Below are 25,479 nucleotides of genomic sequence, written 5' to 3' on the forward strand. Positions count from 1 at the left end.
AGTGGTATCATTTTACAAATGCTTCCAATTTGTACTTTAATGAATAAAGGATTTCAATGTTGATAATCAAATCCCCAGCTAATATTAGTGTCAGTACAACGTTTAAGGTTGAGGTGGTGAACTCCTAGCCTTCAGAATCAGAATGCAACTGGTGACAAAACCCTGCTCTTTGCTAGGGTAGAGGTAGGGGTTTGGGGGTGAACGAGAGGTGTGCAGGGTATTGGCAAAGGGGTGAGAATCTTCTTAAAATGAAAACACTGGCTTTTCAGCGGCCTGAACTGTTCACAGTCCCCTGTAACATTAAACAAGCTGAACATTAAAACACCAAAGAGAAAGGATGTGATACTCTTCCATGATTCTTTTAACAGGAAAGACAGGCTTTAATGCTCATTTCACTTCAGCAGTTTGTTTTGACAGCAATAAATCATCCCTTGGGTACTTAAAACAGGTTATTCAACCTCAGCATTATTAACCAGGGTCTGATCAACAAGTCCATGACCACACAGACTAACCAACTGGACATTTAAAGAAATAAAAAAAATCACTCTGGATTATGATTCCATAGAAATAAAGGGACACTCATTTCTTTTTAATTTGGCAGAAAGATCACAGTAATTCTAAACAATGTTCATTAATACACAGAAAGATACTTATTCTCCCAGGGAATGAAAACGTCCAAATGGCAACCTATATTTCAGATAATGGTAACAATTTGTACCAGCATATGTTGTACACATTAGTTTGGGATTAAGGAATGGCCAAAAATATAAGAGGAGGGGACCTCAAGCTTTATAATACCTGCTACAGAAGACTGACTGATCTAGTATATAAAAGTACACATGCACAACATAAAAAACCCGATGGAAAGAGTCTCTGTACTTCAATGTGGTCACAGCCAATTGGTCTCCAACTATTTGTAAATACAAAGGAAGAATCGGGTTTAGGTTATACCTTATACCTGTGCTCGCTGTACAAACTGGTGAGGGTGGCAATGCAAGGCCACTAGTTACTGTGGGTGGGGAAGAGGTCCCAGCCCAAGGCTCCTTTACTTCAAAGAGCACAGGGGAGCAGCCTGGGGATGCAGATTTCGATTGGGTGGGTCTGGGGCCTGAGCTCCTACGTCTCTAACGAAGCGTTGCAGCACTGCTGGGGCCATAGCTGACATTCTGAGTAGTGCTGGTAGAACCAGGTAAGCTGCAAGGGCAGGAGGGACAACTGGGGCTCTGAGGACAGACTTGGGGAGAATCACCTGCTCACTCGAGGCCCACCCCACTCTCACTCTGGGCAGTGTTAATGCAGGAGCCAGTACTGAGACTGGGTTATCAGCCTGGAAGACTTACAAAAGGCTGTTATTTTGTGCCATTGCATAAGAAAAAAATAAGACTCAAGTAACAAATTTTAAAACTGTTATTAACGGCAAATTGGGAGAAAGATATCAGCTTTCTGGGGGCTCCTAACATGTTGCTGTCTATCCCCAGGAAGAACCTCCTCTGGCTAAACAGCCGCTTGTCAGGGACAAGGAAGTCGCTGCATCTGGCCCTGAGTGAATGTGTACACAAGCCTTTACCTTGGGAAAGAGTAAGTTGCTTGGTGTGTTATTACTTTTATGCTCCAGCTTCATTTCTCTGGAGCAAAATAAAAGACTAAGATCTAAAAAAATCAGGATTAGCTATCCGTGATCTTGATTTTTGAGTCCTTTCCCTGGGCCGATCTCAAGGTGGGAACCACTGGTTCCTAGGATGGTTTCGAGGGTCCTGTGTGCAGCTCTCACTCTCCCACACAGGCTCATTAAACAAACCCCGTCTCCTCAGGGTGCACAGACTGAAGACATTGCAAACACAGAGGGGAAACACAAGCAAGAAGTTATAATTTTACCAAACAGCCATAATTATTCTGATAAAAAGAGCTATTCAAAAGGGATGCTGCCAAGGTTACTGGTCCTCCAATTGAAACCTGCCTCCCCCATCCATTATTTGAGCTTAAATTTTCAGAAAAGGGGTGGGAAGCCTAGCACGAATCCAAGTCTAAAAAAACAAATGTTAGCAAGAGAGACACCTGAGTCAGCATCTCTGCCCCAAAGATGTACATACATACTCAACAGAGAAAACAGTGAAACAAACTCCAGTCTTAAATTTCATTTAAAAGTCCTTCAACATCCTTAAGAATCTTGCTTCGGTTCTATGTTGTTAATAACAATAATCCTGAATTGGGTAAAATGGCACAGCCCATCCATACACTTTTTTTTTCTTTTTTAAACAAAGTGATGTAAAAGATCCTTTTCTGGCCATTTAGGAAGAATGCTTTCAAAAAAGAGAATTGAAATGCAAGGAATGGTGCACGCGGAAGATGGAAAAACGTTTTATAAAAGCCTTGTGTTGTCCACATGTACTTCAGTCCACTTTACTCTTCTGCCAAGGTAGGCGGATTTTTCAAAAGTGCAAGGTGTATCTGATTTCCCACTTCTGAATAATAGCAAAAACTGGAGGAGGATGCTATCACATGTAATAAATATTCGCTGTCCTTTCTGAAATGCTTGAAAGCAAAAACCTTTGAAGCCAAAAATGAGACAGAGTCCCTTGCTCATGGCAGGACACACGCAGGTGCCCCCTCCTGTAACCGACACTAAGAGACAGACCGCCGGGCAGCGTGGGGCAGGTGCGCTGCAGGCGACACGGAGAGGAGTCTAATCTGAAGACACTTTTCCACAATTATGGCAAGTTCTTCACTTTCATGCTTTATTGAAAGTAAAATATGAATCAAAGACAAGTATTGGTAAGCAGGTTATGTCTCTAAAGAATTACTTTTAGTTCAGAGCAGAATGTTGTCCCACCTACTGTGATACAAATCCCTTATGGACCAATGCATCTGGTATGAAACTCAAGCAAGGAAATATAACAGAATTTTATTCCCTCCCATGACTATAAATCTCATATGTAAACATGATTTACTGTTACTGCTACTAAACTCGTTCAATCTTTATTTGCCCTTTCCTTCCCACCAACCCACCCCCCTTAAATATAAAATTTGAAACATTTCCTTCAAGTCTGATGTCCTTCAGTGCAATCTGCTTTATTTGACATAAGGCATTTGGGACAGTCACTTTTGAATGGTTTTCTGCCTTTTGGAAGAGTCATGTAATGATTTAATTCTTAAATCCAGCTTTTCTTTAATGCCCTAACATGTCAAACTCCTCTTCCCTTCTGGTCATTTCTTAGTAGTCAGCAAGTGTTCAAAAGATTAATGTCCAAGTAGACCAGTACCTGGGAAAAGAAACACACGTGGAGGTACAGTTGTGAACCAAAAACTAAGAGTTCACGTATTCCATTTGCCAAGAACGCACCATCAACAGAGAATATCCAATTTAATAAATGAGCACAGCAGCCCTTTGACGTTGAAGGATAAGAAAAAAATATCAGCCAACTTGAGGCTTTCAGCTAAATCACATTTCTGTTGAAAGCCATGTGTTTCCTATGTGTTGTCTTCACACAAGTGAATCAGATTTTATTGATGCTTTCATTTGATGGCCATTTTCATAAAGAAATTTTTTGCTTTTTGTTTTGTTTTGTTTTAACCACATCAGGAGTTTCTTTTTGGTGGTACCATGTAGACAACAAAGCCGCACTGAGAGGAAGCCTTTATTTAGGCCAGTAGCTTTACTCACTCATTTGCTTTAGCAAAGAACCCCTGATTTTTGATTCAAGCTCATTCCTGGGCAAAATCACAACCTGCTATGGACCTCTGGAGTAGGCCGCAACGGACTGAAATGGCAGGCAACACTTAAGTCTGTAAATGTCAAAGGTCCATATTTGATGGATTAATGAAAATTATTGGTGTATACAACTATCGTGGCCAAGATGCAGTACAAGGCACCGCCGTGTCTCCATCTAAAGTAATAATCCAAGAAATGCCTTAATTCTAAATAGATTAATGAAATCTTTTCGCTGAACCTCATATAATTCAGCAAATTCTTCTCCTCTAATTCTTACCAATAGCTGCACACAAACTGTTTTGCTGTAAGATGGGACTGACAGGATGAACTGGAAAAAGGTTAAATAGAAATCTCGAAATGCCACTGGCTAATTCCCCGACCTCCCTCCCAAATGAGAGAAAACAGAATGGACATCTGGCAGTAGATACTTCTAACGCACAGGCCCCACCTGAGGCTTGAGTGCTGAAACGGATAAAGAAGAGGCTTGAATAAAAAATGCATTTAACTAAAATTAATTTCGGTCATGAGACTCAGACTGAATTAAATTTTAAAATCAAATTATAGCCTTCGCTTTAATAGAAAATTACAGTATGACTCTGACACTCGTAAGCAAAACATGACAAATGTAACTTACCTTTAAACCCTTCTTCTGGCATACACACTGGAAAAAAAAGAATTCCAAATTGAAAAGACTGTCACGACAGAGAGCAATAAAATCACTTCAGTGCTTAAAGATGAAAAGTTTAAAATAACTTTTAATTACCTTAACTCACCCATAATGATTACTTTTGAAGTTATGGATGAAAATAATCAGATGACATTCTTTCTGTTTTTACTTTTATCCAAATAATAATACGCATCATTTAAAAAGTCAAATATTGGTAAATAAGGGTTGTAATAACTGGAGCCGACACTTTGCATGACTGCGGGGAAGGCCTAGAGAAAACCACATGACTACGCAGTCTGGTGCTGTCACTCTGCCTGCTCTGTCCCCCCATTCCCATACTCCAGAAGGAATCCATTTTGACTCTTGTAGCCATTTCTTTTGGTATTTAACCTCTTTATTTCTAAATAAATGTTTATATTGTTATTTCATAATTTTAGATAATGTCTAATAACTTCCTCAATGAAAGATAGACATTTAGCTCTTCTACCACCTCTTACATACCAGCGGCCCCCTACCCCACCCTCCCGACAGTGATACTTTGTTGTTAAGTCAATCGATCTCCGGTGTTTACAATATTCTTAACTCTAAATATATTGTTCACAATTGAATCCTTTGGTGTACCCTGGTTATACCATTTCTTGTCTGGCATGACTTTTTCGTTGTTTTTTTTTTTTTTTTTGGGAGTGGGGGTTGGTAGCTGCTCCATTATTTGTGTTTCATTTTATCCGTACCATTTCCAACTCAAGTGTAAACTCTTCAAGACCTATAAACCTCAAGATAATCATCTATCACTTCCACTTTTCCCTGTTGGACATCTTTTGACAAAGCCTACATCCCACTGCTCCCATCTGGACTGGGTGTGCTCCATGCCTGATACAGGGCTTCTGTTCTGAAATTTCCCTTCACCATCTTCTAGGGCACCTTTTCCTAAGTCAGATCCCTGTTTTCTGGTTCCACTGCTGACTTCTTTCTTGATTCACTCTGTTGTTTAAGAGCACATCCTCCCATAGCATCTTGGCAAATAGTGCTTGCAAGATAAATTTTCTGAGTCCTTACATGTGTTCCAAGAGCTATCAAGTGTGAGGGGTAAAATTAAGTCTGTCTAATTACAGAATTCTAGACTGGAATTCACTTTTCCTCTTTGGCATCGCTCCATTAGTTTATCTTTCTGACTCTTCACCCTACGACTGTGATTGGTTTTCCTCCCACATCTCTAAGATGCTTTTAGGATCCTCTTATCCCTAGAATTTCACTTCCTGTATTGGGCCCTTGGTGCAATCGTTTATTTTCATAAACTCCTTTTTGTTCTCCAAATGTTCCTTTTATTTTGTTCCTTGTTGTTGTTTGTTCTTTCTCTCTGCATTATAGTTAATTTGTAAGCTTTCTTATGCTTCCTGCATTGTCCATTTCCTCTGGGGTCCTTTCTCTCAGTCTGTGACTGACATTTTTCAGTTCTATGCTCTCATTCCTCAACTGTCTTGGGACCGCTGGCTGCCCATTTCTGCCTAGTTAAGTGTGACTCACTAAAAAGATGACTGAAAACTGTTCAGTGAGCACTGGTAGGCTTCATAAGGGTCCCTGGGAGATGAACCACTTTCTTTTTTATATCTGTAGATTATTTTCTTGAATTGGCCAGTTTCCCCACAAAGGAATCTCCTCCTTCCTATGCGGAGTTAAGAGAGATGGGCTGCCAGCATTCGAACAAAGAGATAGAAGGTGGTCTCCCTATTTGGTATGTAACAGGCCTCCTTTCTGGTTTAATTTAGTCAAAGAGCTGAAACACATACTCTAGTTGCTCATCTAAGGAACACAGGTGGGGAAGAGGCAGTGACATGGGTGGAAAGGGAGGGGCTGTGAGGATCTGGGGAGTGGTGAGTTGTCCAATTGCTTCGTATACAGTTTTTCAACCAAGTTTCCTGTTTTAGGCTCATACCCCACTCCCACTTACAGGGGTACCTGGGGTCTCCAATTTCTGCGTGCCTGCCTGAGGCTCTGCAACTTGAATTAGCTTCACTGCTTGCTGACCTCTTCCATCTGCAGGCTTACATTTGTTTCTTCGTGTCAGCTCTAATTACTCTTCTCTCTGCTTTCCGTTTTCCAAATTTTTATAGATATCTTTTTCTCTCTATCTACGATCTTGTAAGATAACTAAGGTTAAGATTCTTTTGTCTTTACCTTGCATGACATCATCCATTGCAGCATAATCTGCAATTGGTTCATCAGCCTAGAAAACAAATGAAGACAATTCAAAACCACGAGAGAGGGAGCCAGAAAGAGCAGCAGGCCAGGTCCTCATCACACTGAGTCTGGCCCATGAGTCGACTACTGAACTTCTACAAGACACAAATCCAAACTGCCCAGTGGAGAACCGGGTTCAGGCCATAGCCAGCAATGTCCAGAATTAACAAAGGATACCCTGCCAACGATGGGTAGACACTCATCACCCAAAAACTGCACCGTATGTGACATTGCTTTCCTGCTTCTAAAAACACCTTTAGATGTAGAAATGTTTAGATACCCTGAGGTCACTAAATTCTGATTTAATTAATGTGAGTCAAGATACTAGTGGTGACAGTGAGTCAGGTAGAAATAAAGTCAGACTGGTCCTCTAAAAATACCATGTAGGTTAAAAATACATTTTTGTCCCTCCTCACCACCAATGGGAACAAAATACCCATATCCTTCTTAGAGTCTAAGCTATGATGGGATTAGCTGAACAAAGAGGCAAATAACTGGCAGAGTCTAGCTACTCATCTGAAGTACAAATTCTTTAATAATACAAGTCGTTTCTCGGATTTCTGAAGGGCCCTTGGGACTCAGCAACTCAATAGGTTTTCAAAACAATTCCACAGAACCTACAGCTTTAAGAAAAGCAAAAAGTAAACAGAGGGAAGGGGTAGGTGATAGGGTGAAGGGTGTGTGTACATGTGTGGGGTAGATATGAGTCTGCTTCATCATTTCTAGGGCCTAACTTTATCTCGTCAGAATTGAGGCTCTAAGGTATGAAAAGCATTTATTTCACAGGTCAAAACCTGACAAATATTCTACCACATGATGCAGTGGTGTTTGGCACAGCAGTGATACTTCTGGTCACAAAGAAACAAGAGGCAAAGGGAAGTGACAAAATCAGGCCCCTAGGGAGGGTAGAATTGGACTAATGAGGCTGGTTCAATGATTCATTTTCTTTGACAACTTCTCAGAAACCCTATTTTCTAAAACATCTTCCACCTGTCCTAAGTCCATTCTACTCAAAGCCAATTTCCATGTCCTGGACAAGAATCCCATGAAGCCAACCAAAAGTATTTTGACCGCTGTGGCCAAGTCTCATGTCTATTTCCTAGCTTTACTGGCTGGTACATACTTTCGAGCCAAGAGGAAATGAGGGATGCTTTAATAGAAGTATGGTTAAGTAATTCTGCTGATCCAGAAATTAGGGAAGAAGCTAAATCTGGATCTATTATTTTTAACAAAAATAATAACAACCCCATGAGACCTGATAATGTCGTGACCTCCTCTAAGTCTCTGTGGCTAAGCTAAGAGGTGGAGAATCCAGAAGCCACCAAAAGTTCACAGCAGTCGCTTATTACCACACCCTGCTGAGGACCTGAGGCAACCGTGACCTCTACTGCACATAATTTACACATGGGTGTGTATCATTAAGACCTTCTATAATTCCTCAGCAAAGGAAATGTTACCTACCTTTAACAAAATGACAGATTCAGGAATGACACCAAGGGTGCCGAGGGTGGCACAGTCATCACTTAAAATCTTCCCATCAATCGACAGATTCTGGTCAAAAGGAGCAACTGAAAAGGCATGCATGATCTGTGCAAAAAGAAAAAAAAAAGTCTGTATGAAGCAAAATATTGAGATTTATAACTTATTAGAATAAATAATGCATAATTCTTTAAAAAACAAAATGCGCCAGAGTACAAAAGATACCACAGTTTGCAGTCAGCCCACTTGCTAATTCCTACTGAGGCTATAATCTCAATACATCTGGGAACACCCCTAGGAAGGCTGGTAGAGAATTAAGAAACAATTATCAATTATACCCACAGATCCCTTTGTTCTGTACCTTATCACCTCTCCAAGGGTGGGTGGGGTGTACCAAAATCAAAGGAGCAGAAGGTAGGGCGGGGCTGACAGCTCCTCTGATTATAAGGCGTGGCCATCACTGTCACTCCCATCATGTCCAAGATCTGCAGCCTTTTAAAAATCAAATCAAGTCCAAATTCTTTCATAAGACCACCTCTGAATTAACCAGCAGGTGATGTGGACTCTTTCTTATTTTGATTCCTTTAGCAAATAGCCTAGACTATATAATTCAGCCCTTGGAACTCATTTATTTTTAGGCCCCGAGTCCTGCCTCTAAGAACCAAAATATTAATTTCTTAAGGGTAGGGACCATGTACCCCACCCCAGTTCTAGGCAAGTGTTAAAAATTAAATCCATTCAGAAAGACTATTAGGCATAATACTTGAACATTTTTTCAAATTCAGAAAACTTTTTATTATTTCCTGGTAGTAATTACCAGTGGGGGGCAAGGAGGAATTGGGCTTAGAGAGGTACACATAAGCACCTTCAGTGATATGTTCTGATTCTTAACTTGGAGGATAAGTTCAAGAGCATTCATTTTATTATGCTTCATAACTGAGTAACATACTCATTGGATGTACTCTATTACATGTGACTTTTATTATATCTATGTTCATGATATTATAGGAAAACTATTCTATCGTTTGTGTGTATAACAAGACCCAAGAGCTTTCCAAGTTGGGAAGACTGGGATGAGAAAAGTGGTTTAAATAATGGCAAATGGATAAATAAGAATCTTAACTGGAATTCTCGAAAGGACATCAACCTCTGAGAAGCAAGCAGGGACTGATGTAACAGGGATCTGTGGCTACAGTGCACTGACATCATCGATGACCTGCCTACGAAGCAATAACTATTTCTGGTGAGTAAGAAGTACTGACAGGATAGCTCTACCAAAGGCAGTCCAGCACACAGGCCCCAGCAGAGGCGACCAGCCCCAGGTTATTCAATGGGACCTGTGAAGGAGAAAGCAGTTACAGTGGAAGTGTCTGATGCCAACTTAATGTGGGTGATGTCACGGCTGCTCGTCTGTGGGAACGTTTGTTCACATCCCTACCCTAAATGTTAAGTGTCTTCGCACCACCCCATGAGATTGGACAAACAGCAAATACCTCTAGACATGAGTACCATCAGTGAGGGTTGATGCTCATACTTTATTTTGAGCACAAAGACAAGGACATTTAAATTCATTCGATAACTAAGATAACCATGTGTCGAATACTGTGTTAGGTGCAAGAAATACAAAAGTGACTGATCCCCCCCACAGGAGTTCACAGGAGTGAAGGCAAAACAATGTGAAGATGGTGGCAGAAGGTATGTGTAGGATCTAGGAAAGGACACAAGAAGGAAGTCAGCTTTATAACAATAAGCCAAGACAGGTTTTATAGATGAGGAACGGTGAAAAATAAACAACTGTTTATTAGTGAAGAGAAAACAATATTTCAGAATGAGAGAACAGGCCAATCTAAGGCAGGGAGGCCCCTTTGGGACAATAATTCATAAACAGTAAGCACTATGAGAATGCTTGAGTATAGTTAATATCATGTAGGTCTGTTTATCAAGTAGGTGCAGGATTCCTCATCTGTGGAGCAAAACCCGAACAATGAAAACTCTTACTCCTAAAGGTGGGTGGCGTGCGAGAGAGAGAGACAGACAGAGAGAGAGAGAGAGAGAGAGAGAGAGAGAAAGAGAGAAGGAAGTGCAGGAGCAAATGGCTTTAGCTGCCAGCCATTTAACCTGTGCCAAAATTTCCTTTCTTAGGCGGGCAATACCACCCACTCAAAACCTATCTTTAGAAAAATGAAATGCAATTAAACACTTAGTATCCTCTGAAAAAGGAGATGAATAAATTGTGCATCATTTACTTTATGACATCATGGGTAGATGAATTAATAATTAGGTGAAGCAAGTTTCTCCAAGTTTTAAGCAACTGTAAATGGGCATGTCTAGAATAAAACACTGACAGTTCTACAAAGCTTGTCAACCTAATAATTTGGAATTGTAGTATCCCCTAGAGGAAAGGCTCCATCAAACATAAAAAACGTACTATATGCTTTTAAAAAACCATCCACCACCACTAACTGAGGATCACATGCATGCCCACCACCGACTGCAATGCTGTCCAGGCCGCCAGGCAAAGAGGTCACATCTAGTTGAAGCTTTCAAAGCTACCACCACTGAGCAGCAAGAGGAAATCACATTTTACTGCCCCTCTTTTGACTCTGGTTGGATCACAGCGGTCCTTGAAGCAGGGGCGGGAGAGGAGAGGAAGGACGCTGCAAAGGCACCATCTGAGAAGAGCACATCTGGGGGGTTTCATTTAACAGCTGCTGCCTTCTAACAACTCATTTGTGCAGGTAACACACTCCCAGACAAAGGTTATTTCTGTTGACTTTTTGATTTATTCTTCAAAAATGGCAGTCCACAATAAAAGCAGTACAGGCTTTTCAAATGTCTTTATCCACAGGGGCTCTTTTTGTAATTTAAAGGTTTTGAATGCCCGAGGTTTACCACTGACAGGCAAAAGCCGGTGAGAGAAACAAGCTTTCTCAGATGTAAAAGGTACAATAACAGAGGAAAGATATTATGCCGACACGTTTATTTTCAGAGCTGTGGGTTCAAACGAGGGAAATACTGTTCCCAGGACAATCTGGAACACATAACACCCTCAAAGGAAGCCTGTACTTTTGCCTCAATTACAATGATAAATATCAGCAACAAGAAAAAAATGCATAACCAGTAAACTTTGCCACATGAAAGTAGCAAAGAGGGAAATTTGGTCAACTTTTTGGATATATATCAGTGACTGAAACAGATCAGAAGCCAGATTTTTTTCATGGACATCTTGAATTTATCAGCCCCTTTTGTCTGGGTTTTGAGATATACCATTGACATGCTCATTTAGAGTACTTCAGTACTGTTACCAAGAAATAACACTATCATGAAGCATTTTCATAATGCCTACACCGCATTCACTGAATTGATTTGCAAAGCAATGCATGCTTTTAGAGGGATGGAGAGGGAATGATCTAAATTGGACCCTTAAAAAACAATTTGGAAAACACCAGTCTATAAAGAGAGGTGAAGGGAACTTTAAAATTCTACCAAATAGACTGATCTGAAACCAAAAATACTGTGATAAAAAGAATTTCTGACTCATCCATGTGAATAAACAATTAAAAGAGTTGCCTTTTATCTCCCCCTTACATTTCACAGTAGATCCTGGTAATCGACTCACATACCTAGTAGGTAGTCAAAGAAAAACACGCAGCATGATAAAGTGAGAGAACACTTATCCAGGAACAACTCTGACATGTTAACAAATTGGCGCTCAATGTTCCTACTGGAAAGCTGCTCAGAAATGGCTTGAGTTTACAGAATCCAAAAAACATTTGATCTTCATAGAAAGATTCTTGGCTATTGTGAAAACTTTAAGTCATTTTAAAGAAAGAGTTATTTTAATTTGGGGGCCTTGCAAGCGTAATTTGAAAATCAACAAAGCCCCCTGTTAATGACCTCTATGAGCAGACAGAGGTCAGTTCTGGAAAAAAGTTACATATATCAACATAAGTGGAAAGCAGGATTTCATGAAGGTCCTCTAAGGCCACAGCACACTTAAACAGATGTTATGTTGTCCTCACCTGAATTTTCAATTCTTTTAATGTTTGATTAGCAGAAACAAGAAGAGCTTTCTCACCACGAACTTTTCTATGTCGCATACTTCGCCGAATAACTTGCTTTTGATAGGCGATATAATTTTGATGGGATATCTTTTGCCTCTTTGTTCCTCCGTTGCTCTATAACGAAGATGCAAAGCAAAGAAAACACTGAAATTATCTGCAGTATGACCCACGCTGAGAAAGTCCACCAGGAAAACAAAAGCCATCTTATTTAGTCCCTTAACCATTTGTAATTCAATGTCAAAAATGAGTAGAAAACTCATCAGAGATTCTTAGCAGGCTCACATAAAATTAAGAAAAAGAAAAGAGTGAATGAGAGATGCCTCTAACTGCATGTAAGTGCCAGGATTCAAAAAACTTACTATAAAAGTTATTTAAAAGCAAAATGGTAAGTCTGACCTTAAATTAGAACATACAGGTGGTACATCAGAAAACTTTAAGATTACTAAATTTAATTCATAATCCTAATTGGTATTAAACATTTTCTTGCCTTCTGGAGAATGACACAGAAGTATAAACTGCTGAGAACTTTAAAATAGACAGTACCTTAATCAAGACACCAAACTTAGTTTACTAAAAACAGGAGACATTTGATTCAACATGATCACAATATATATAACTTGGCCTATAAAATATTTTTGCAAAAACTGTTCAATCTAAATATGAGACATTTAGACTCAACTTCCAACTTCCAGAAAATACAAGGAATAGAGAAATAAGTTAAAATCATTAACAGAAGGAGGCAATCAGCTGAATCCAGAATGTGGGACAATCTATAAAAAATCGAACTAGTCTCTAATTAAAGTCAAAGAGGATAACTATTCTACATGATAACCATATAAAGTGAAACAAAACAATGCATACCTTAACTGCACGCTGGTTTGGAGGAGGGGAAACTGTTTAAGACATATTTGGGATAGCTGGAGAAACCTGAGTGCAGGTAGCAGGACACCGTACTTACATGCTAGTTTAAGTATTTAGTGGTAAAATGTCATGATGAACACGATTTACTCAAAGATAGTTCGGTAAGAAAGTACAGGCATACATATGGATATATGATACATATTATAGTAGTCTTAAGAAAAAAAAAATAGATAAGGACCAAATGTCTTTCTATAATACTCCTAAAATGCCTCATCAAGAGGTTAACAGAGAATGAAGATTCTTCTGCTAACTAGGCCAGAGAATGAAAGAAACAAAATTTTAAAAAGAATTCTTTCCCCGGTTTAACTAAATCTGAATGAAGTAACTAGCTAACTCCGAGGCCCTGGCTCTGGTTCCCGTAGTTGTCACTGACTGACTGCTGTGCGTAAGCAGAGTGGTTTAGGAGTCATTATGGGCACAGATGCCACATATTCATTACCATTAGGGCTCCAGAGAGTTACAGAGCAGAAGAGAATCAGGACACAAACACAGAAGAGCACTTGTTCAGGGTGACATCCACTGGCTATGCACTGCACAAGGTTCATCTCTAGCGCCGAGTCTAAAAATACATAGGTGATTCTAACAATCGTAAGAAAATGTCGGGAGAACATACGAGTTCAAAAATAAAAATCAAAGTTGATGAAATATTTTTTCCTAATCTCCACTGCTGAATGAAAAGGTGAAACTAAACCTAAATTCCATAATTAGGAATATAAGGGAAAATACTTATAATAATAAAATTTTACTTTAGAAATACAAAGCACAACCCTATAACAAAGCCCTGAGCATTAACCAAGACACATTTTTTAATGACTCAGATTCTAAATGGGTTCTAAAAGCTTTTCCCAGAATTATTTTTTCATAAAAATCCATAGAATTAAAATCCAACTTATCTGACAAAAACCAGCCCACTGGTTTTAGAAGGCTTTCAATTACCTAAGTGATACCCAACACTGGGTACATTATTAACCTAAATTGTAGATACAGTCAAAGTCAAAGGAAGTGGGTTGATCTAGCTTAGAGAAAAGAGGAAAGGGGATTTGTTCATCTCCATTAAGGACAAGTAGAAATGCATCATTGCTATTACAGGGATTTAAAACAGCACTTACAGAAGCTATCTATACACTGAGATACTATAATGTACAGTTGACCCTTGAACAACACAGGTTTGAAATATGCAGGCCCACTTTAAACGTTTTCTTTTTCCAATAAATATAGTACATGTATTTACCTTGTGATTTTCTTAATAACATTTTCATTTTCTCTACCTTTATTGTTAAGAATACAATATGTAATACATATGACATACAAAATAAGTGTTAATCAGTTGTTTATGTTATTGGTAAGGCTTCCAGTCAATAGTAGGCTACTGGTAAAGTTTTTGGGGAGTCAAAATCATACGTGGATTTTCGGCTGTGTGGGGGATCAGCCTCCCTAACCCCAGGAATGTTCAAGGGTTGACTGTATTACAAAGAAAAGGTTTGAGGAAGCTGACATTCTGGGACTCTATGCTCTTTTCTAAAGAAGGAAGGTTACACTTGAGATTCACTTGTGGGACAAGAACTATTTAAAACATGCTAGAGTATTACAACATCCAAACAAGGAGAAGACAGAAGAAAATTATAAAGTATAAAAAGTAATTACAGCATACAAAGCAATGTTTCCCAGCATTCTCTATCATATTTGTCAATGTGAAATCTGTTGTCATCCACAACTGAGAAGAACTCAACATTCACTTTTTAAAAATTGCTGTGGTTATGACCATAATGAAAAAAACAACATATTCAAAAAAAGTTAGTTTCCCAAAAGTCTAAATTATTTGAAATGTAGAGTTTTCTAAATACCTCTTAGGCTGAAGAGCAAAGCTTGAAATAACAGAAACTAAACACAAAAAGAACATTACATATCAAGCTTTACAAACTAATTAACAAATTTACCAAAAGAATGGGAAATGAGTTGGTGATAAGAGGTAATAAAAAAACTGAAAAAAGATGAGATTCCCACCTGATTATTAAACCATAATCCCAAGGGATAATAAGTAAAATAGTATGGTACTGCCAGCCAAACTCGGGAAAGAAAATGAAGTCCTAAATCAGGACGGGTATGTGTATACACAAGCACGCATGCATGCACACATACACACACACACTTTTAATATGGCAACTAAAAAAAAAACAGACTAGCTGGTAGATCTCTGACTTGGAAGATGAAGTTATGAGGAGATGGGACATGAAAAAGTTGACAACAAACAGGTTAGTAGGCAGAAAATATGTTTGTAAACTCTTATCAAGAGACATTATTTGATTTAGTAATCTCAAAACCTATCCCAAGGAACAGAAGGCATACATGTACATAGATTCTAATAAGGGTATTATTTATTACAGGAAAATACTCCCTCAAAACTGAAAGCCTGCATTCCTATAAAATGTACAGATTTGATTGGTACTGAAGCAAAGGAGATTCTTTATGCTGACAACTGAAATACAAGCTTTAACAAGAGTGGCTGATCGCCATCACCAGGGCGGTGCATAGAAGTGCACAATTTTGTTCTTTTACATGTGTTTTAAAGTTAACATTTTAAAAGACTGACAAGCCATGGAAACTAATGCTGACATATCTCTACACCAGCTGTGAAACTACGAGTAACATTTACCTCACAGAGACCAAGATTCAAGTCAAGAGGGCTTTTTAGACTTTCTCAATGTTGAAAATGAAGTAACAGTATCAGTGTGTACAGACAGGCCAACAAGCCCAGATATCTCTGCTCTGTAACAGATACAGCAGATGGCCATTATGACACTTTTATTCCTTCGGGGAGAATGATAACCATAATTTGACTATACTATATTTTAGCAGTAAGGAAAGAAAATAAATACCTCACCTGTTAAAACTAATCTCTAGTTAGAATAGAAATTCCATGAATTTAAGGTATTCATAGATTATCCTGGAACACAGGGGTCTGATTTTTTGAGAAACTGAAACTTATCTACATCATATACCAACCAAACATTCCCACATTATTTCCTGTTAAGACAATTTTCTCCAATATCACTATGAACATATAGAATATAACCAAGCAACCAAATAAAGGGCGACGGGATAGAAAATCATAACGGAATACAGAGAAAACAGGCAGTTTTAATAGAATTCGAAGTTCAGCACAACAAAAGATTAATGCTGATCTGGTCATCGAACACCTTATTTAGAGGCCCCAAAGCTCATCTATTAACTCCATTATTAAAGCTACAGTTTATTTTTGTTTATAATGAGGAAATCTGAGTTAAATAATTTTTTCATACTTAAAGATTCCATAATTAAACAACAAACCAAGATATGGGTCTTGTTTTAGTTTTCTTTTCCAGCTAAAAATTTGTTACATTATATTTTAGCCTTTTTTCCTTAATAGCAAGAAACATTAATTGTGGAATAATGTAGTCCATGGCTTTTCATGAGAAATCAGGACAGCTAGAACGTGCCACCAAAACTAAGGAAAGAGAGAAAATGAGGAAGGGAGCTGAGAACCAACATCCCACGTAGGGCACAGAGATGTCGGGGGAACGAAGTGGCTGCTCTTCCAGAACAGCAGAATGTATGACAATGAAAAGCAGCTTCGACACGTACTTGATTAAAATCTGGATCTTTTTCTCCATCTGGTTTAGCTTCTTCTTTATCTTCCTCTGTTTCAGAACTACTCACATTCAGCTCGGGAGCCGAATCCTTCATCACCTGAATGCGCCAGGAGAACAGAGAGAGAAAGAGAAGTAGGTCAGACCCTAGGAAGACAAGCTACGGAGGCTGTGGGGGCTTTGACTGGCCAGCCACTTTTATCAATGGTGGGATAACAGACCAAAATGAGGATCAAAACTCAGCGGCTCTATGTATTCTGTGCTCTTTTAACACGTTAGTTTTTATCCTGTGATTTATTCTTGTATTTAATGCAGTCACCATAAATGTAAGTGATCTCTACAGAACAGTTATTATTATCAGGCTTTTACAATGATGTTATTTTGCAGAAGTTCAAAGATGCTCTACGTTTTCCTTAGTTTACTGATTGTCAGGCCTTTTCAAGTCAAGTCGTTCAGACAGCAGAAGTCACAATGCTCCTTAAGACTGAGAAGATGAAGAACGAAAACGAAGTGCTCTCATGCACTATGAAATACTATTATGAAGCTCAAATACTAAAACTTTTGCTAAATTGGATACTGTATTATACTAGGTGCCAATATATACATGTACTAATAGATACAAAAAATTTAAGAGCATTTCAAAGGGATAAATTGAGACATTTATGTTCGCTAGCTTCCTTTTCCCACTAGGAAGTGAAGACCTTAGTTCAACTTGGAAAGCACAACCCTAGACCTTTAAAGTCTAATTTGTAAGCTGCCTTTCTATAACAATGTGTGTGGTAACTATTGAATAAAATGCATTCTATTTTGTCTTTAATTCCAAAAATCTTGGAATCAAATTAATGAGATGTCCATAGATCTGGGTCAGAATCTACCCAAGAGCCATCCCTCTTACTAAAATAATAAAAATGCTCCAAATCTAATCCACAGTAAGTTTTAACACCCCATCTCCCAAAATATACCCAAGCCTGTCTATTTTACCTACCCTCATAGATCAATGCAAGCCATCTATAAACTGACTTTTCTTATGTTATGCCCTCACCAATTCCAACACAATGGGCAGGGTGACCTTTTTAAAGCATAAATCAGATAACACACGACCTTGCTAGAAATTCTCCAATGGCTTATAGCCACACTTAGAATAAAATCCCAAGCCTTGGTATAATGTATAAAATCTAACAGAATTTGGTCCCTCATTCCATCACTATCTCTACCTGAAAGAAACTTCATTCTAGTCCACTACAGTATCCGGTGGCCACACGTGGCTATTTAAATGTTTAAATTTAAAAATCTAGTCACCGTAGCCATAATTCAAGTGCTCCACAGTCACATGTGTCTAGTGGTACTGTAGTGTATAGTATAGACATAGACATTTCTGTCATTGCAGGAAGTTCTATTGGACAGTGCTGCTCTAGATACAATGATTTTTCACTCTACTGCTTGAACACATTAGGCTATCCCTTTAGCTCTTCTTCCTCCCTTTGTTGGAATACTCTCCCTAGGCTAGATCCCTGATAGCTAATGCTCAGGTAAAATTATGCTTCTTCTAAGTCGTCTTTCCTGCCTAATACTCCCTATCTGACTGTCACCTCCACCTCTATCAGTCTCTCACTTTGCCCTGTTAAATTTCCTTCGAAACATTCCTCCCTATACGAAATCAAGTTAATTTATGGATTATATGTTTATAAACTTATGGGTTTATTCTTGGTTCACTTCACTAGGTACAAACATTCTTGAGGGCCAGTGCCTTGTCTATCTTCTTCACCACTGTATCCCCAGCAGAAAAACATCCCTGGCACACCGGTGACATTCAATAAGTATTTGTGTATACAATAACTGATTAATTCCACATATAATCACATAATTATTCAATTCTTGTCTAATTTCAATTCTTGTGTAATTTATATTCTTATGCCAAACAGCTCCAAGAAAACAAAAATGTGATTCTAAGCAGTCCAAAAGCAAGCCAAACAAACAAAAATAAGCTTGATCATTACTAGTCATGGCCACAAGAGGGACTGGTACCTTCTTATTATCCACAACTTTATGGACATAGATGGTGGCTTGAGTGTATTCACGCAGGTCCCTTTGCTGTTGACACAATAAGCCCTCTCGGCATTCTGGACAGAGTTCTAAAACAAAACAGAAGTGGCGTCGAAGAACCTCTAAAAATATGTATCAAAGTTGCCACTGAGTATTCAATAAACTACTACTCATATTCTCTATTAATTATTGTATTCTGTTATATGCAAATAAGGAAACCCACTTACTATCAACAAATAAACATACAAAAACTAAATGATTATATGATAGTTTTCACCTGGAGAGTATTAGTTTGGAATGCCACATGATCTTTAATTTTAAATAGAGAATACCATACTGACATATTCTTTCCTTACTCCTTAAATGTCAACTTTTTACTATAGAAACCAAGAGCAGTATGAAAACTTACTAGGCTCAGAAATATACTGTGTTTCTGAAGGATGTACATCTTCCACTTCAGTTCTTGTGATTTTAATTACATGATCCACAACAAAGAGCTTTTGTATCGTTTGCCACTCACTGGGCCATATGAGAGCTATACTGTGCAAAAAAACCACAACATGCCTTAAGACACACGGAAATTAAGAGAACTAACGTAATCCATTAGCCTCCTAAACAAAAATCAGCAAAATCAATATTTAACACAAAGGAATTAGAGGGGAAAAATATCATCATCAACAAAGAACAGTTTCTTTCATACAAAACAATGCTACGATAGCATTAAAACTAAAGTTATATGAATCAACATGGTTAAATCTCAAAAACCTAAATTGAGTGAAAAAAGTCGGTTGCAGAATATAGTATGATGTCATTTATACAAAAGTTTTTTTAATATGCAAACATTGCTATGTGTGTTTTTGGTTTTTTTTTTTAGAGAAATCCTTTCTGATTGATAACCCTCAAATTCAGAACAGTAGTTATTGAGAGAGGAAGGAAATAAGAGAGAAAAGGAGGACTGGAAGAAAGGATAAGTACCAAGGAGCCTTCGGTTATATTTTAATTGTTTAATTTTTAAACTGGCTGGTGGCACATATTTGTTTGTTTTATTATAGCTATTGTTCTGGCTGTCTGGCATTTAAACAACAACAACAAAAGAAAAAAGGAAAAAAGAGCTGAGGGGAGAACATAGAAGAAAATATATATTAATTCTAAACTTCCTTAACTAATATTAAAGCATTGATACATAAATAATAAAGTCCTTAACTTTAGCTTTGTCCCAAAGGAATTTTTATTTATGTGTTTCAATGTTCTTTTCACAGTTTTTGGGCAAGGTCAGAAGCATCCAACCTTCTCTTATATAGTTATATTTAAAAATTATTTCAAAAGACAAAATGGTGACATCGGGGCTACGTTTCATAGATGAGCCCTTCTGGAAGCACCTGAGGAGTGGATCAAAATTTGATTGTAAGACCCTATATTTCCAGATGATCCCTCAGTGCCATGCTACCTTCCCCCTCCTCCATTTTATGAAGCCTAGTGGCTACAGATAAATGACAACCGAAACCCTGTTGATTATGTGATTCTGGAAAATAAGTCCATCTGGAGACTCTGCACTGGTTACCAGCAGCTTGGAAGGAGAAAGCCGGGCTCCAGGAAAAAGAGGGAAGGAACAAAAGGTAAGGTGCCCATGGGAAGCCTCTTGCCTTTTATGGAGAAATAGCCTTTTTTATTTAAAAACAACAACAACAACAACAACAAAAAAAACGCTCACTCTAGTGGAGCGTATAAAAGGAAAAAAACCCACAATTTAGCAAAGGACTAGATTCTTAAAGTAATTGTGTCAGATGAGAAATTTCTCGATCATTAGAAACAGAAAAATTGCATGAAGAGAAGGAACTCACAGTTTAGAATCTTCTTTGGTCATGGAAGCAAATGTAAACATGAGTCCCCCATGGGGACACAGAAGAGCACTGTTTCCGACCGATGACACAGGACTACATCTTGTAGGTTTCCTACTCAAATGAAACAGGAAGGATTAATATACTGCATGACTACAGAGAAAATTTTTAAGATAATTATTTTAAAATTAGAGATATATTTAAAAGGATATTAGTAATTAAATGTTTCTTAGAGTTATTCATTTAACTTAAAAAAAGAGCTTTCAGTATATACTAGTAAAGGTAACCAAAAGGGTACTATGATCAGAACCCATGAATTCTTAAAAACACTATAAAATCAACCCCCCAAAAAACGGAAACAGAAAAATTTTGGATTCTACCTAACAAATTTCCTCCATTCTTCTACAAAGAACTGTGACACAATGTAGAGGACATCTGTATCCTAGAACAGAAAAATCACATAAAGATATCCATTAATTCACCGCATTCTGAACCTAAATCTTTAGGGAACATGTTTTTCTACACACTGTGGTCTTTTTTAAGTTTTACAAATAAAATGGAAAAACTGCTCTCTACCGAGAAATAGCAAGCTACAGTAAATCCCCCTGATTAGACAAAACTAAACAAATGAGAATTAGAGAAACTCTGGGCTGTTCTCAAACAGTTCATCAGGAATGTATGTGTGTGTGTGGGGAGGGAGAGATTGACAAAAGCCTGAAAAAGCTAAGATGAATTCTATCCTTGCTGGGGATCATGATACCTCTGGCCAATTACTGAGACAGGGTCTGTTTTTGTCCTGGAACAAATTCGGGAGAGAAGTCTTCTGTTCATTTGCAATCATTTTATGTAAGGCTTCGTTTTCTTCCCCTTCTCTTTCTAAAATCTGAAAGAAAATGAAATAATCAACTATCTCCTGCTGATAGCATAGGACTTGCTTCCTCCCCACACTCTCATTAGGAGAACAATGCAAGGAAGTCAGTGCAGGGAGGTGGCATGCGAGTTCCAGAACTTTCCAGCATAGCGTTCGGTACCTTGCACTGTGAACAGCATTCTTTGTAACTTGGAAACTCAGGAGCCTTTGGAAAGTACTGCTGCAGTTTGCTCCAAGCCTCTTTAGAAACAAGCCTTCTTTCGTTTTCAGATATGCATAACTCCCCTGAGGTTAAAAAAAAATTACATTTGAAGAAAAAAAAAAAAGACTTAAAAAAGTCAGCATACAGCCTCCAAAAATCTATTTCCTATACTTAAGAAAAATTTGTAGGTATACTATCTCCTTCGTTTCTAAAGTGTTGTAACTCTTTCCTTAGTTTCAAAAGTCTCTAATTTTTTTATTGCATCTAATTCTAAAAAAGCCACTTCTTTATGTCCTTAATCTAGGTCTGTAGTTGAAAAATCAGGAGACAGAAGTTGTGCATTTCCTATCTTTCTTCCTGCCGGTAAAAAAAAAAGGCCACCAGGGATCCTAGTGTCTCTGTGCTGGACAAGGGGCTGTTAAACAGCATTTCATCTCCGCCCACACTCAAATGTCACAATTTCCTGCAGACTTTATTTTCTCCTATTTGATTGTGTTACTTTACTGAAATCATCCTGAATTAAAATGGCATTTTCAAGGTGGTGTGGTGTCCAATCCTCTCAGGTTCGTTCTCTTAAATTATCAATTCAAAGTTAAGCAATACAGCAATTTATTCTACAATTGGAAAACCGTCTCCAGCACAGGATCCAACTAGTTTGCTACTGCCATCCCCACAACCCCTGTAGATCTTTAAAAGTCTCCAAAGAGAGGAATATTAGTCATCACCACCCATTCTCTTCTTAGAAGGTCATGGGAACCCAGATGGCAGCAACCTGCATCCTCAGCAGCTCCACCTGTTTACTGTTTACATATCTATATCTAACTTGCCAGGGCCTTTCTCTCCACTTTATCTCTCACTCCATTTGTGGTTCTAGTTTTTACTGTCTCAGCTGCTCCCGATTGACAAATCAGTGAACTGTACTTAAAATACCTATATGGGTCACTATTCAGAAAAGCACCTTTCAGTTTCCAAAGCCCTTCATTTGTTTCTACCCACAATGGCCAGGTACCTCCAGGTTTATTAAGAGTAATAAAGCCAGAGACTTTCTAAACACAGTATCATCATTCTTTGATTTATGTGTTTTACCTAATAAACTGAGAACTAGAGAAATTAATATGCCCAGGGTCACCACAGCTGGTGAATAACGAAGCTGGGATATGACCCAGGTCTGACCCACCTAAACCCCATAATTTCTAATCCCTCAAAATCCATCTTTTTAACTTCTACTCTTCATTTCTTATTGAGCTTTGAATAATCTCAAGAAAAGATTACTTTGCTTTAATAAACTTATGACCAGAGAAAAATAGGTCACAATGTAAAAATTAACTTTCTTTCTGAGGAGGCTCTTAAATTTCTTCGGAGGCTATGAAAACTTACTCCAACACGCCTATCCCCAGACACAATCGGGATATCCTCCCCCCAAAAAGATTAGATTATCAAACCCTAACAGAGTACGTCTTTATGGTGAAATAGAATGCAGCCATAAAAAGGATTAAGGTAGATTTCCATGATCTGATTTTTTAGAAAGAACTCCAAGGCGATTAAGTTTTAAACTGGTTTCCCTTTTTTTCCCTTAAAAAACAAAACAAACTCTTCCTCTGCATGTAAGTGGTATAACCCAATCTGGGTACAGAAAGGAGAGGGAATGAAGGAAACAATATACACACACACACACTTCAATAGGATTCCACAGATATTATGGATGCATACTGCCTGTTGTTCTGATGTGGGGGTACTTTTACTTATTGACTGGCTTTCATGTTGCCCATGTATTACTCATATAATTAGAAAAGAACAATCCAAATTTATTTCTGAAATCAGAAAAGTATTTTCAATAAGTCATTTTACTGCAGTCTAATTGGTAATAATTATAAAGTCCTCCACTCTTAATTTCTTAGCCATGTTTCTAAATTTAGTTTCATATCATTTTAATAATACCATGATTTAATATGTCCTAATATTGTGTATGACCTCACAGTAATTCACTTTTACTTGTGACATGAGTTTTTCGGAATCAGACTTGTATCCTGCAATAAATAACACTGTTTCTTAAATTTGTAAAGGGAAAGCCAACAACTTAACCCATCCTGTGAGGAACATCTCTCAATACAAGAGCAAAGCAGTCATGAGAGATTTCATTCACCAAACATAATTGGATAACCTAATCCCCAAAGATTCTTATGGTAAAAATAGAAATCTAGTTAACAATGAGCTTAGATTTTGGATAAACACCCTCTCCCCAAAAATCTAGTTCAAACTGTAATAATTTGGGCCACAGAATGTCAGAAGAACATATAACAAAACAAAACAAAGGCCATCTGCTAAGCAAAAGAGGTGTTATTAATAAGACAAGTTACAGTAAGTTATAAGTACATATAAAGTAAAATGGCTAAGAAAGCCTGATGCATATATAATATCTGCAATAAATGCTAAACTCTATGGTAATAGTAAATCTTCTAATGAAATATAATCCAGTGATTCACATAAAATCTGTGATGTTAAATATATACAGGGCTTTAGAAATAAATGGAGATTTTGTTATAAAAACATGAAAATTCAAAACAAGGACTTCCAGATAAAAATGTTTTAAAACTGCATTTACTTTCAGTTGCTTCTTGAAACACCATTAAACCACAGAAAAAGGATTTTTTAAAAAGATTTAAAATCATAATGCTAGATTAAAAAGAAGAGAGCGGAAACAACAACAACAAAAATTTCAGAAGCCTAAAAGCAGATGGATAAGACACATGAAAAATAAACTTTAAATTGGCAATAAGGCAAGAAGTAACCAAATTTACTATACTGTAGAACTGCTCCCACAGACCCAGACAACGGGGGCACCTAGTAGTATGGGTGGAGTTTAAAAAAATAAGAGAATGGATTAAAAGTCTATTTAAGAGGCAGTTAAATAAAATTTCAGTTCCCCTCCCTCTACACCCTTCAGATAACTGCCCCCTTCTACCCATAAAAGAAGACCACGAGCTCTCTGATGACATAAAACCTAAGGCCACTGCACTGGGTAGGGATACAAAGCACAGAGATGAATGAGGGAATGAGCTGACATTTCTACACAGAATGCAGATTCCCAAGCCCTTTCTCTGCTACCCTGAAACCGCAAGTGACAGCCATGCCTACATTTTCCAGGCAGGAGAATGGACGATATCTATGGAGAAATCTGAGCAGCCCTAGAGCAGAAAGTGACATTAAGAATTCCCCAGTGAACAGCTCCACTAGGGCATCCTGGCAGCAAAGCTCTTAGTCACCAGCCCTCCTACATGCACACAGCCTGCACAGAGCACCCTGTGCACAGTAAATGAGGTAGGGCGTGCACCTGGGCAGGTCAGTGTGAGATGTCACTGAACACCGGAGACAAGATCTTACATGCTGCCAGAAACGGAAGGGAAAAAAATTACTTCTGAATAATGGTTTTGGACAAATGGTACAATGAAAAATAGAGCAAGTCCTTCAAATTTTTGAAGAAAAATAATTTCAAACAACTATATACCCAGGCAAAACTACCCATTAACGTGGTGACCTTGAGCAAATGACTCCCACCTCTCTATGCCTCAGTTTATTTATGCTTCAGTACACTGGATATGACAGTAATATTGACCTCTCAGGGTTGTGTATAAGTGAGTTAATACCTACACACCCAGAAAACTATGGGGCACATATGTGTGTGTAAACATTCAGTAAATTTCCATTATCATCATACTATTAGTACTTTTTAGTACTAACTACCACCACCACCACCATGATCAACACATTTCAGGAAAAAGTTTCAAGATAAATGTACTTGGGCCAATATCATGCACCTAAAA

At 38.1% G+C, this 25,479-nt stretch overlaps 1 protein-coding gene across 5 annotated transcripts in view; it reads right to left on the reverse strand.

Moving 5' to 3' along the window:
- Nucleotides 1-348: 348 nt before the first annotated feature.
- The window catches only part of USP48 (ubiquitin specific peptidase 48), a 65,262-nt gene continuing 40,131 nt past the window's right edge, over nucleotides 349-25,479 (reverse strand). For 3 of the 5 annotated variants that reach the window (XM_011357526.2, XM_011357527.2, XM_023529138.1), the window contains exons 16-27: nucleotides 21,617-21,741; nucleotides 21,346-21,468; nucleotides 20,966-21,027; nucleotides 20,589-20,699; nucleotides 19,157-19,287; nucleotides 18,730-18,836; nucleotides 16,700-16,804; nucleotides 12,116-12,271; nucleotides 8,076-8,201; nucleotides 6,552-6,600; nucleotides 4,344-4,370; nucleotides 361-3,260 (exon numbers count right to left, since the gene is read on the reverse strand). In XM_011357526.2, the coding sequence (XP_011355828.1) occupies nucleotides 3,238-3,260; nucleotides 4,344-4,370; nucleotides 6,552-6,600; nucleotides 8,076-8,201; nucleotides 12,116-12,271; nucleotides 16,700-16,804; nucleotides 18,730-18,836; nucleotides 19,157-19,287; nucleotides 20,589-20,699; nucleotides 20,966-21,027; nucleotides 21,346-21,468; nucleotides 21,617-21,741 (1,145 nt within the window). In that variant the 3' untranslated portion in view covers nucleotides 361-3,237. Of the gene's footprint in view, nucleotides 3,261-4,343; nucleotides 4,371-6,551; nucleotides 6,601-8,075; nucleotides 8,202-12,115; nucleotides 12,272-16,699; nucleotides 16,805-18,729; nucleotides 18,837-19,156; nucleotides 19,288-20,588; nucleotides 20,700-20,965; nucleotides 21,028-21,345; nucleotides 21,469-21,616; nucleotides 21,742-25,479 lie in introns of all 5 variants that reach the window. The other 2 variants (XM_023529136.1, XM_023529137.1) reach the window with 2 other exon arrangements.

This window comes from Pteropus vampyrus, unplaced genomic scaffold, assembly GCF_000151845.1.
Source record: "Pteropus vampyrus isolate Shadow unplaced genomic scaffold, Pvam_2.0 Scaffold36, whole genome shotgun sequence".
NCBI lineage: Eukaryota > Metazoa > Chordata > Mammalia > Chiroptera > Pteropodidae > Pteropus > Pteropus vampyrus.